This window comes from Anguilla anguilla, chromosome 2 (genome assembly GCF_013347855.1).
Source record: "Anguilla anguilla isolate fAngAng1 chromosome 2, fAngAng1.pri, whole genome shotgun sequence".
Lineage (NCBI taxonomy): Eukaryota > Metazoa > Chordata > Actinopteri > Anguilliformes > Anguillidae > Anguilla > Anguilla anguilla.
In genome coordinates, this window is record NC_049202.1 from 71,123,164 (window position 1) to 71,135,867 (window position 12,704).

Consider the following 12,704-nt stretch of genomic DNA (forward strand, 5'->3'; position numbering starts at 1 on the left):
ATACCCAAGCGGCACTAGTCGGCAGTTTCGACATCGTTGAATATCCCCGTTATCTTTCTGAATTCAATCGCAATAAATTCACGGCCAAGGGTACATCGCAGGTAAATGCGGTTGTGAAACACTGAGGCACAGGAATGTGAATGCCCTGTGGCAATGGGAGAATAATTTGATAAAAAGTAAAAAAAAAAAAACCAAAAAAAAAAAACAAGAGTTATATACTTATTACATCTTATGGCCAGTGGCAAAGTCATTTTACATCACAAAAAAAAAGCATCGCTTATTACCTTGTATGCCCCTAAACCTTATTAAACCATAAGCCAACCCTTGCTATTGGCAGTGTTTGAAAAGAAACTAATCTCAAGAGGAAGTACTTGTGGGGTAATTGGCGAAGTGTTTATGTGTGGGTGTATATATGTGTATGTGTTTGCATGTGCATGTGTACATGCGTGTGGGTATGTGTGCATGCATGTACGTTTGTTTGTGCATGCATGTTTGTGTGCATGCATGTGCGTGTTTGTGCATGCGTGTGTGTTTGTATGCAAGCATGTGTGTGTGTGTATGCATGCATGTGTGTTTGTATGTGTGCATGCATGTGCGTATGTTTGTCCATGCGCGTATGTGTGTGTATGCATGCATGAGTGTGTGCGTGTGTATGCATGCATGTGTGTTTGTATGTGTGCATGCATGTGCGTATGTTTGTGCATGCGTGTATGTGTGTGTATGCATGCATATGTGAGTGTGTGTGTGTGTGTGTGTATGCATGCATGTGTGTTTGTATGTGTGCATGCATGTGCATATGTTTGTGCATGCGTGCATATGCATGTGTGTGTGTGTGCGTTTGCGTGTGTGTGTGCGAGTGTGTGTGTGTGTGCGTGTGCGTGTGCGTGTGTGTGTGCGTGCGTGTGTGTGTGCGTGCGTGCGTGCGTGTGTGTGTGTGTGTGTTTGTGTGTGTGTGTGTGCGAGTGTGTGTGTGTGTGTGCGAGTGCGTGCGTGCGTGTGTGTGTGTGTGTGTGTGTGTGTGTGTGTGTGTGTGAGTGTGTGTGTGTGTGTGAGACAGAACAGCGGCATCCTGCTGCAGCTCGCTCGAGCGGCTGTGCGCCTTTTGTCTCTGGCGACGCCGCGGCGTGATTGACAGACGAACAGAGAAGTGGTGCTGATGAGAAGAAAATCATTAAGTTTCCGTCTGCGTAATTAGAAACAGGTGCTGAGCGACAGCCACCAGAAGAGCGGAGTGTGGGGAGGGGGGGGAGGAGGAGGGGGGGTGGCAGGGGGGTGTATGGTGGGGAGCTCGCTCACTTCAAGCTCGTCTCCCACTGGCGATAAAGGAGGGGGGGGGTGGGGGGGGGGGCCTGGGGGTGCGGTGTGCTTCGGTGGTTTTGCAGTGATTGGCGCTGTGATAACGCAGTCCTCTCCGTCGGCGCGGCTCTGCGGACGAATCTGCGTCTCCGCGGATAAACGCGCGGACGCCCTGACTAAAAAAAAAAAAAAACAAAGAAAAAAAACCGAAATTTCCGCGTGTCCAATTTAGCCCGAGTTCTCCCCTCGCTCCTCTCCGCGGCTAATGCGATTGGACGCCGGCGTGGGGGCTAATTAGCGCTCGAGCGGCGAGAGGGCCCCCGCACCTGCGACTGAAAGGAGGAGGCCGGGCGCGCCCGTGCGAATGAGCGAAGATTTAGCGAAAAGTGTTTTAAGAAAGCGCCCGGAGCGCGCCGCTCCTCCCTGCCGTCTGTCTGCCCGTCTCCCCCCTCCCCCCCCGCTCGATAAAGGCTCGTTGCTCCCGGTGAATACAGCCCCCGGGGCGGGGCTCTCCCCTGAAGGGGGTTCGAGTTGAGCGCAGCTATTCATCCTCGCTGCTTCAGACCGAGCGCGCTCTCCCCGCCGCCGCCGCAGCTCTTTCATAAACAGCTGTGCGATTTTATCAGGATCTGGGTGGGCGTCCTCAGCTCTCCAAACCCGCCACCCCCTACCCCCTACCCCTCACCCCTACCGCCCACTACTCACCACCCCCACCCTGGTTCTGGTGAACCTTCCCCACCCCTTACCCTCACCCTCTCCCCCTACCGCCCACTACTCACCACCCCCACCCTGGTTCTGGTGAATCTTCCCCTCCCCTACCCCTCACCCCTCTCCCCCTACCGCCCACTGCTCACCACCCCCACCCTGGTTCTGGTGAACCTTCCCCTCCCCCTACCCCTCACCCTCTCCCCCTACCACCTACTACTCACCACCCCCACCCTGGTTCTGGTGAACCTTCCCCTCCCCCTACCCCTCACCCTCTCCCCCTACCACCTACTACTCACCACCCCCACCCTGGTTCTGATGAACCTTACCCTCCCCTACCCCTCCCCTCCCCTCCCCTCCTCTCCCTTCCCTTCCCCTCCTCTCCTCTCCCCTCCCCTCCCCTCCCCTCCCCTCCCCTCACCCCCATCCCGTACTCCCGTTTTCGCCGCTGACCCAGTTAAGACTCGCCCCGGTGCCGTCGTGCCCCAGCGTGGCCGACGCTGGAGGTTTTTATTTATTCATCACCCCGGCTGGGCCCCACGTGGCTGGGCCCCACGCAGCACCGCCGTGCCGGGTCCCGTCACGGGCCGGGGGGCGTCCACAGCGGCTCCGCGCGGGCCGGGGGGCGCGCGCACCTGTCCCAGCTGTCCGCTTCTCCCCGTCCCCATCGCTCAGCAGCGGGAAACGCAAGGCCAGGGTGTGTCTGCGGGAATTTGCCTGAAGATTTGCTGGCCCCCCTTCGCCGAGGAACGTTTCTGCTTATTTATTTCACGAGCTACTTAATTGTGTCATGAAACTATGTAAATAAAGGGGGAATTCATCTCTTGTTTTATTTCCAGATGTTGAATTTTCCTGTAAAATGCTATGATTTATTATTTATTGAACGGGGGGCCACAACAGATAATAAACTAGGGGGAAAGAATTGTCTTGCTTTGTAAACATATTCTCTTGATTTGGCACGCGGTCTGAACCCTGAACCCTGAACCACGTTCAAAAACGTTAGAGAAACACAACTGTGCGGGGGGAAGAATGGAAATCCTACGCGTCTACGTGCGGGGAACCTTCACATCGAATGACCCGGCCAGTGGCTGCATATAAATGACTTCATTAACACATTGTAATTAGGGGCTTATCAGTCCCGCTCTGCTTAATTATGAGGGATTACACTTGGGGAAAATGCACTTTCTCACAGGCTGAATTCTGACCCGGCGCCCTCTTGCGTAATTCCTGAGGGGTGCCCATCGAGATGTCGGAGGCTCAGGGCAAGCCGCGCGCATAGGGGACGTATCATAAACACTCAGCGAGCACTCGCCCCGGAAGAGTGCAGCACGAGCTGCCTCTCTCCGTCTGAACAGCCCTCCTTGTGCCGGAGAGCAATATTTTCAAGAACTCCAGCCATCTGCCAGTCGCCGAGAAGATCAGACGTTTGAGAACCGTAACCGTTTCCAGTTTCTCTGGTTGGTTTATCCATCTGTACATTTTTTAAAATAAATTGCCCACGATACTAAATTACTGAAAGTGATTTCAAAAGATCGCTCGCGTCCAGGGAGACTTGTGACACACACACACAAACACACACACACGAGGCGAAGATGAGTGAGATTCAGAACGGAAAGTGGGGCGTTAATATTAATGATGAAGGGATTCAGGGCTTCACAGAGTCTCAATGTTTGCCCTGAGCCGGTCTACTAATTCTCACAGATTCTGTCTTGTCCTTGAGGAGAACTGATAGCAAGAGGGGGGGTGGGGGGTGGGGGGGGGGACTTCACTGACCTGCTCTAACCGCGATGGATGCTGGAGCCCTGCGATTTTGGCCAGGGCCCACGTGTTACATGACCCAAACTGGTGTCCAGACCCCCCGTGCAGGAGGCTGGTGGGCCCCATTAGCACGTTAGCAGACTGAGTCCAGAGCCGCCGTGCAGGAGGCTGGTGGGCCCCATTAGCACGTTAGCAGACTAAGTCCAGACCCCCCCCATGCAGGAGGCTGGTGGGCCCTGTTAGCACGTTAGCAGACTGAGTCCAGACCCCCCATGCAGGAGGCTAGTGGGCCCCATTAGCACGTTAGCAGACTGAGTCCAGAGCCCCCTGTGCAGGAGGCTGGTGGGCCCCATTAGCATGTTAGCAGACTGAGTCCAGACCCCCCCTGCAGGAGGCTGGTAGGCCCCGTTGGCAGACTGAGCGCTGCGGACTGGTGGGCACCTGACTGGCACAGCGCCAGTGCTGGAGTGCCAGCAGGGAGTCCGAGTCTCAGGCCCGTCTGGGTAATGCTAAGCAACTGACAGCCTGCATGCGTACACGTGTGGACGGGGCTTTTAAAAGCAATCCCGTAAAGGAAAGAGCTGGGAGCCGTTACGCTGAAAGAAGCGCGGGGGGGTGGGGTGGGGTTCGTCTTAATGCCAAGCGCGCAAGATCTTTTCCCTTCAATGAAAACATGCATCCTTCTCCAGATGATGCCGTTTGTTATCGTGAAAGCCCAGGCAGTCAGTACCAGTCTCCGAGGGCATTGCCCAGCCATGGGCTATTTGCGCACTGTGTTTATTTAACCTCCTCCTTAAAAAAAAAAAAAAAAAAAAAACTCTTTCTGTTCTGAAGACCGTACTTCATGTTTTCGTTTTTGCGGTGCCAATTTTTCTGTCGTTAATTTGCTGAGCCGTATCCTGTGTTTGAAGAGCAAACGCAAGGGGGTGACTACACAATTCCACAACCGCGCCGTTTCTGCACGCCAGGCTCTGGCTCAACTGCAGGAGCGAATCAGATGCCATAGTTCAGAGTCAGAGAGTCACCGTTTGTGGACGTAGTTTTTTTTTTTTTTACAGGAAATGTATGACATTTGCTCTCGTTTATCTGATCCGGTCAGGAAAGACTGTTCGTTACTACATGGAGTTTATTGCATGGTTTTGTCCTCAGTGGACACTGAGGGTCAGAGTACTGCACAGAGGCATGCTTTGATCAGCAGGCCCTGAACATGAGCAGATCTGATACCCCGGAATGGGTGAACCATTAAAAACCCTCATACCAGAGCAGACGTACCAACATACACACACACACACACACACATGCCCATGCATGCACACACACACACACACCCACTCACACACACACACATGCTCACACATATCTATGCACACACACCCACACACACATGCCCACACACATACATATGCACACACACCCACTCACACATGCTCACGTGCACACACATACACATAAACACACACACTGATACAACACAGGCTACAGCCTTTGGTGTAATTGTATGTTGCTGTTGTGTTTACATTCTTTTTAGGGTTTATACAAGGAGCATGCTGGTCATCTAATAGTTGTGCGATGAACTAACAACAGTAGAAGCCAAACCCTCTTGCCCAAAATGCACTCACCCACACACACACACGCCCGTGCACACACACACACGCAAACACCAACACACCCACATATGCAAACACCAACACACCCACATATGCAAACACCAACACACCCATACACAGAAACACCCACACATGCGCGCACACACACATACGCACGTACACACACACACGCACGTACACACAGGTGTGCATGCACACACGCACACATGCACACGTACACACACAAACACATGCATGCACGCACACACACACACACACACAAACACACTGTTCTGGGGGCATATTCAAATTTAGGAGAGAATAACAGGAAGACATATTTTTAATCCCAAAATCAGAAGATGTCACTAATTTCAGCCGTAATTACCCCAACCAGCTGTAATTACCCCAACCAGTCATAATTACCCCAACTCAGTTCTAATGGATCATGTGTTCCATGCATCTGGTAGACGAGAGCAACGAGGAAAGATACCCACTGATTGGTTAGTGCAGATTGTCAGCATCCCTTTTCAGCAGACGGCTGTGTAAAGAAATGTGCTGCAAAGACGAAATAAGAACACTGTATTGTTTTACAGGATTCGTGACAGTGCTAATGCCTTGACCAAACAACTTCATGAAAGTCTGCCAAGAAGCCAATTACGATGGTCAACATAATCAAAGGAACATTGTTCCTGCACTCTTCATTCATTTTATTGTAATTTATCCACATTACCCTGGGTTGAACTGTTACAATTAAGTGTCTGAACAGTCACGTCTGATGAATGCAAAAAATTACAAAGTCTTGCCGTCGTCACCCAACCCCCACGCAAAAAAAAAAACTATTAAAAAAAGAAAAACCGTCGGCCGTTGTCGGACTCAGAGAGAGTGCTTAACTGTAGCAGACCGGTGTTCGCCTTTTCTGTGTCGTCTTATCTCCCGCATTCAGTAATACATTCTGCCTCGAACGACAAACCCCGCCACGTAACCGCCGGCACGGATTACGGAGAGGTGCCCTGACATATTTTCTTAGCCGTAAGCGCCTCAGATCTTGGTCACGCGCAGAGGAAAACCCGAAGCTGCGTGACCGTGTGTTGCCACATTTGAATTTTTTTGGGGCGATCATCTCAAAAGCCGCAGATGCGGAGTAGCCAGCCGAACCCCGGCAGAGCAGTCCCCTGCTAGCGCTTTGAAGAAAGCAGGCGCCGCATCCCATTAAACTGATACCGCGCACTGAACCGGCCAAGAGTAACAGCACCCCCCCCCCCCCCCCCCAACACCCCCATGAAGAATTACCCGCTTCGGTGAAATTCTAATAAGACAGACTTGCTGAGAATTAGCCTGGCGAGCTTTGAGAATGTAACTTTTCTCTCAACTCTGTTTTTCTAGCACATGGAGGGGGGAAAAAACTAGCTACAACACCTCCTATGAAGCACATTTCCTTACAGTTTTTTTTTTTTAAATCAGCATGTCTCCACTCAGCAATGGAATCTTGTGCATTTTCAGAAGCCATCGTCGGAAACTGAAGATGCCCCAGTTCCCATTATGGTTTTTAACGGCTGCGCATCTGGCAGGATATTATTTAACGTGGCAGCGGGGGATGCATCAGAATCTGGCGGCTCCGTGTTTTTAAAACGGGTGTAGAAATGTTTTCAGAGAGTATTGAAAGTATCAACAAACCACTTGAGTACAACCACAAGCGCGTACGCATTGCAATCGCACGAGGTGGCAGAATGGGGAAATGTCAACAGCTCAGGGTAGAAGGGTAATATCATGGCAAAAACAATAATGTGGTAATAAATCTGAAATTGGAATACAGTTACCTCAGCTTCCACAACCGCATGCAAATTGCACAGAAGTAGTAACAGAGTTATAGATAATATGAGCAAAGACACGATTGGACTGAACTGTGGTGAAGTGGTGTCAAAGCTGCACCCTCTGTTGCCCTAATTTACCCCCATGTGCACCGCCACCCTGCACGAGTGGAGAGAGGTAATGTTAATCTTAAAAATAGACGGAGGTGATTTAATGAAGAAACAAGGTCCCCCTGTTGGTGATCTGTCTCACAGGCCAGCTGCTGATGCCAGGTGGAGGAAACGTTCGGCAGCTGTGCTAATGCTAGCCGTACGCTAGCCTTCCTCTCTGCTGCTCATGCTCCATAGCCTCCACAGCCTCCACAGCCTCCCCGTCTCCGCAGCCTCCCTGCCTCCACAGCCTCCCTGCCTCCCAGCCTCCACAGCCTCCCTGCCTCCCAGCCTCCACAGCCTCCCAGTCTCTGCAGCCTCCCAGCCTCCCTGCCTCCCAGCCTCCCTGCCTCCACAGCCTCCACAGTCTCCGCAGCCTCCCAGCTTCCACAGCCTCCCTGCCCCCCTGCCTCCACAGCCTCTACAGCCTCCTAGTCTCCGCAGCCTCCCTGCCCCCCTGCCTCCACAGCCTCCGCAGCCTCCCAGCCTCCACAGCCTCCACAGCCTCCCAGCCTCCACAGCCTCCCTGCCTCCCTGCCTCCACAGCCTCCACAGCCCCCCTGCGCCTGCTCTCTCATGCCTGCTTTATATGAGCATCAAACCTTAATTCTGTGCACTTCAGCACACACACACACACACACACACATACAGCACACACACACAGACATGCACACACACACACACCACAAACACACACACACACACACACATGCAGACACACATGCATACACACGCACTCATGCATACACACACACCACAAACACACACACACACAAACACAGACACATGCACATACAACGCATACACACATACACACACACACACACACAGGCATGCATACACACACACAAACACCACACACTCATACACACACATGCACAAAGACACAAACATGTTTACACATACACACACAGACGTGCATGCACACACACACACACACACACACACACATAGTCATGCAAACACAGGCAGGCATGCACACGCACGCACACATACGCACGTACACAAACACATGCGCGCATACTTGCACACTCTCACACACAGGCATTCACGCACGCACAAGCACGCACGCGTACGCACAAACACACACACACATACACACACACACTTTTTTTTTTGTCACCATGCACGCACACTGCTGTCGCGCTCAGTTTGCCTATTTAACTTCGCGAAGCCAGGGGGACACGCGGGGGCGCGGCGGGTTTTTCGGAAAGGCTACCTGATGAGGATGGACACCCCCACGTCCTCGCAGTTCTCGTAGACGCGCGCCCAGGTGTCCAGGATCATGCCGCGCTCGGCCTCAGACAGCGGCTCCGCGCGCTCCCGGTGCTCCATCTCCCTCTCGCCCTGCTCCTTCTCCTCCATCCAGCGCTCCCGCGGCGAATCCTCCCCAGCAACGGCGCCGAAGGAAAGGGCAGCGAAGCGGCGAAGTCACAGGCGGAGGACGGAAGGTGGAAAAACAGATCCAGGAGGAAAGAGAGCGACCCAAATATACCCCCCACCCACCCCTCTCCCCTTTGTCTATCTGCTCTTTTCTCTTTCGCAAACTTGCTCCTCCGAGATGATTCCCCTTTTTTTTTTTTTTTTTTTTTTTTTAATTCCGTCTCTCTGGCTCAGGAGCTGCCTCTTGTCTGAACTTCTGTGTTTGTGAAGACCTGACAGCGAGCGAGAGGGAGAGAGAGAGTGAGAGTCAGAGAGAGAGAGAGAGCGAGAGAGAGCAGTGAGTAGTGAGTGTTCTCCTGTATTACCCACCCGCCTCTTTTTTTCCCTTTTTCTCTCTCTCTCTCTCTCTCTCTCTCTTTCACGCTCACCCCCGCCCATACACTCACACACACACACACACACACACACACGCGCGCACACACGCACACACCAACAGAAACGCTCGGTGTAATCCTGCAATGCAAATGACGACTGACAAGTAAAAAAAAAAAGAAAAGGTGACCAGCAAGCATAAGGGGGGCCAATTAACAGGTGTGTTTGCTGGTTTTTTTTTTGGGATAATCTGTGCACCCCACAAGCGTGCCACGCCGAGGTCAGACGTGGCCAAGCGCTAAGAGACGTGGCTGAGGCGCAGGACGTGTTTCACAACGGGGGGGGGGGGGGGGGGCGTCGCCGATGTTTACGTGAACACGGAAAGCCTGCTCGCAAGTCCGCTCTGAAAACAAAAGGTGGGCGAAGGTCACCACCGCGCCCCGCTTTCCCAGTAAGTGGCGCGAGTCACGGCCTATTTGCAGTTCTCCGGAACTTTGTCAGCTCCGCGCGATAACAACTCTCAGCTCTCCGCGTTGTTTGAAAGTGAATTTTACGATAAGTGACCGCCAAAGTCAACCAGAATGGTGACAGCGTCACGTTACACCCTTCTAAATACACTAGCTCTCTTCTCAAGGGAGGCGTTCCTCATCCCCAACAAATTGCTCCTTTTCTTTCGTACTTTATTGACGGTGTGACCTTAATAGGTTCACTCCATTCTGGTGTGCGGATCTTCTCCTGGTGTGCAGCAACACTGTTGATTTATGTAGAATTTTAAAGCTATTTTAATTTTAGACAACGTTAAAAAGGGTAAAATAGAAAATGACCCCACCTTTTTAACAAATCCAAAGTGGGGGTATTTTGGTTTAAACTTCCACTTTGCGCTGATACCAAGGTCTGGGAGGTGATTTAGTGTAAATGGGGATTTGAATCACAGTTTAGTGATAATTTCATAAAGCTTTTAAGGACTAAGACCCATAGGAAGAAAAAAAAAAAAACATGCACACAAATGTCACTTTCAATTCCAAGAATGCATATCAAACTTAACTCCAAGAGACAAACTAGTTCATGTAAATATGCGGAGAGTCAGTAAAGATATTAAAAGAAAGATTTGGCATTATCACAATAGAGATAGTGACTTGTGAAAGGAGGACACTCTGTCTGGAGAATGGGAATGAGTCCATGCTGACAGTTTTATTATGCAGACGTCTTTAGAAAAGCTCGCCATTCAGATTGTGTCAATGCAATAAGGAGACGACAGATTTCTGCACAAAAGCCATGCACAGTGTTCTGTGACAGCCCACTGGAGACTCATGTAATTACGGAATTAGAAGGAATATTTTTTTTTCCCCCTGGATTTGGTTTTTGAAGTTCTACTAAAAGGAAAAAATGATTATACGGCAAAGGGATCACTACAGGAGGAAGCTTTGCTAACTCAGGAGCTGCCACAATGACAAGTAAACGGCAGCGTTTTCAAAAAATGTATTTGTATGGCTGAATTTCCCCATATACCGTTTGATTTTAAATGGCTCTGTGCCATTTGTAAGAGGATGCAATGCACAGCACATTACAGATTTCCTTTTTTGTATTTTTTTTTATCGGATCAAATCATTAAGACTCAGAACTCGGTGTATAATTATCACAGTGCTGCAACAGTTCCTGAGTTTTTCTTGTTAGGAAAAAAAATGAAGTGAAGACTCACTGTGACAGTCATTGTGAAGCTCAGAGTCTGAAATTCAATTGGCTCCCTCTTGACTAAGAACCAAGTTGCCACTGTGACCCATTTTGCTCCCAAACTGGTTTGCAGTAAACTGGCTGAATGTGAATCCAGCTGCCCCACCCAGTTGGAAGAATGGCAGCACCAAGGGGCAGGAATTAAGCTAATTACTTATAATTATATGTAATTATATTATTCATGCAAATTACCATTTTTACATCCCATTAGGTTGCCTGACATGTCATCAGCCAGGATAACTTTTTCAAATAACAATTTCAAATATCATTCGGTTCCATGACTACTAATGCAGTTCAGATTAAAACGGCCAGGTTCCGATGGCAGTGATACACCTGGGAATCAAACCTCGCCAACTCGCATGGTAAAATGCACTTAAGATGCACTAGCTAACATAATGCAGTTATGACATAGTTTGCGATTGTTGTCTTACCGGTGTTCCCCCCCCCCCCCCCCCCCCCCCCCCCCCCCCCCCCGACCCACCACCCTTTCTTTTTCTCTCGAATAGACAGAACAGCCTATTTATTGATCAGCAGCTTTAATGTAAACGTACATAACAGAAAAGCCGAATGTAACAGAACAGCTGTCCGTGGAGCACAGCAGAGGGACAGTGCGTTACGCGTGTTGCACACCACCGAATTTGCATGTCTGCTCGGGCACACCGAGGCATCGGTGTGGGGTGGGGGTGGGAGGGTGCTGGCAGCAAATGTTCCCCATCCTCTCGTGTGGGAGAGGCCCTGAAATGGGAAGTAACAGGTTGTCAGCTTCGATCAGGCTCCGCTCCGCCGGCGCGGTCAGCGAACCGCCGTCCGCAAAAGCTGCTTTTTGAGGAGCCGGAAAAAAACCCCCCTCTGGCTGAATGAAGAGAGCGGAAGATTGGCTATTATTGCGATTATTTCATTATTATTACTATAGCTTATTATCCACGCCGTGTTACGCCTGGTAGGCTCCGCTGCCCACATAAGCACAGGGCACGCTAAGAGGGCCGAGCGAGGGGGGGGGGAGCTCGGAGGAGCCGTCAGATGTTCTTGTGCTGGTTGAGTAGTGCAAGTTGAGCAGAATGGAGCGGGAAACAGAGGAGCACTCTGAGAAAGCACGACGTGAGAGCCTGCTCGGACTGCAGGCCGATCACCAGCTTCTGCTGTACACAGAGAAGCACTGGACTGACTGAATCATTAGCTCACTCATTAGCTGTTACATTCGCCTTTTCTGTTATGTACGTTTACATTAAAGGTGCTGATCAATAAATAGGCTGTTCTGTCTATTCGAGAGAAAAAGGAAGGGTGGTGGGTCGGGGGGGAGGGGGGGGGGGACCACCGGTAAGACAACAATTGCAAACTATGTCATAACTGCATTATGTTAGCTAGTGCATCTTAAGTGCATTTTACCATGCGAGTTGGCGAGGTCTGATTCCCAGGTCTATCACTCACCGAAAGGCTTCATTGTTTTATCCTTCTGGCTCCAGTGAGGGGACAGACAACAACAACAACAACAACAACAACAACATCAATAATAATAATAATAATAATAATAATAGTAAAGAGGCCTATTTGTACACGATCGTCTTAGCCGTGTCGTGTCGCTAATTATTTGACAGCGCAACTGTCCGAACATAACTGCATGAATTTCGACATACACCAGTTTATGACAGGCATCATCATCATTGGCATAATCATTAGCAATGTTATATTACACGGTAGTTTTATTTACTTTGAAGCTTTATAACTTGAAGCACAAAGCTACTCTATGTTACGTACCTTTACCAAAGCCCACAGCATTTTCGAGCGCAGATATTGTTCACACCTAAGATATTGTTCTATTCGGAATAAAGATAGCCTCTTGCTGCCCTCTTGTGGATATCTGGTAGACATGCACCTTATTTTCTCTCCAGTTTTGCCAGATTTTCTGAGAAGTTGA

The 12,704-nt window shown here is 50.4% G+C and overlaps 1 protein-coding gene across 1 annotated transcript in view; it reads right to left on the bottom strand.

Annotated features, from left to right (window-relative positions):
- The window catches only part of cygb2 (cytoglobin 2), an 11,740-nt gene extending 2,705 nt beyond the window's left edge, over positions 1-9,035 (bottom strand). The window contains exon 1 of the mRNA XM_035402983.1: positions 8,523-9,035. Within this exon, the coding sequence (XP_035258874.1) occupies positions 8,523-8,668 (146 nt within the window). The 5' untranslated portion in view covers positions 8,669-9,035. The remainder of the gene's footprint in view (positions 1-8,522) is intronic.
- Positions 9,036-12,704: the final 3,669 nt, after the last annotated feature.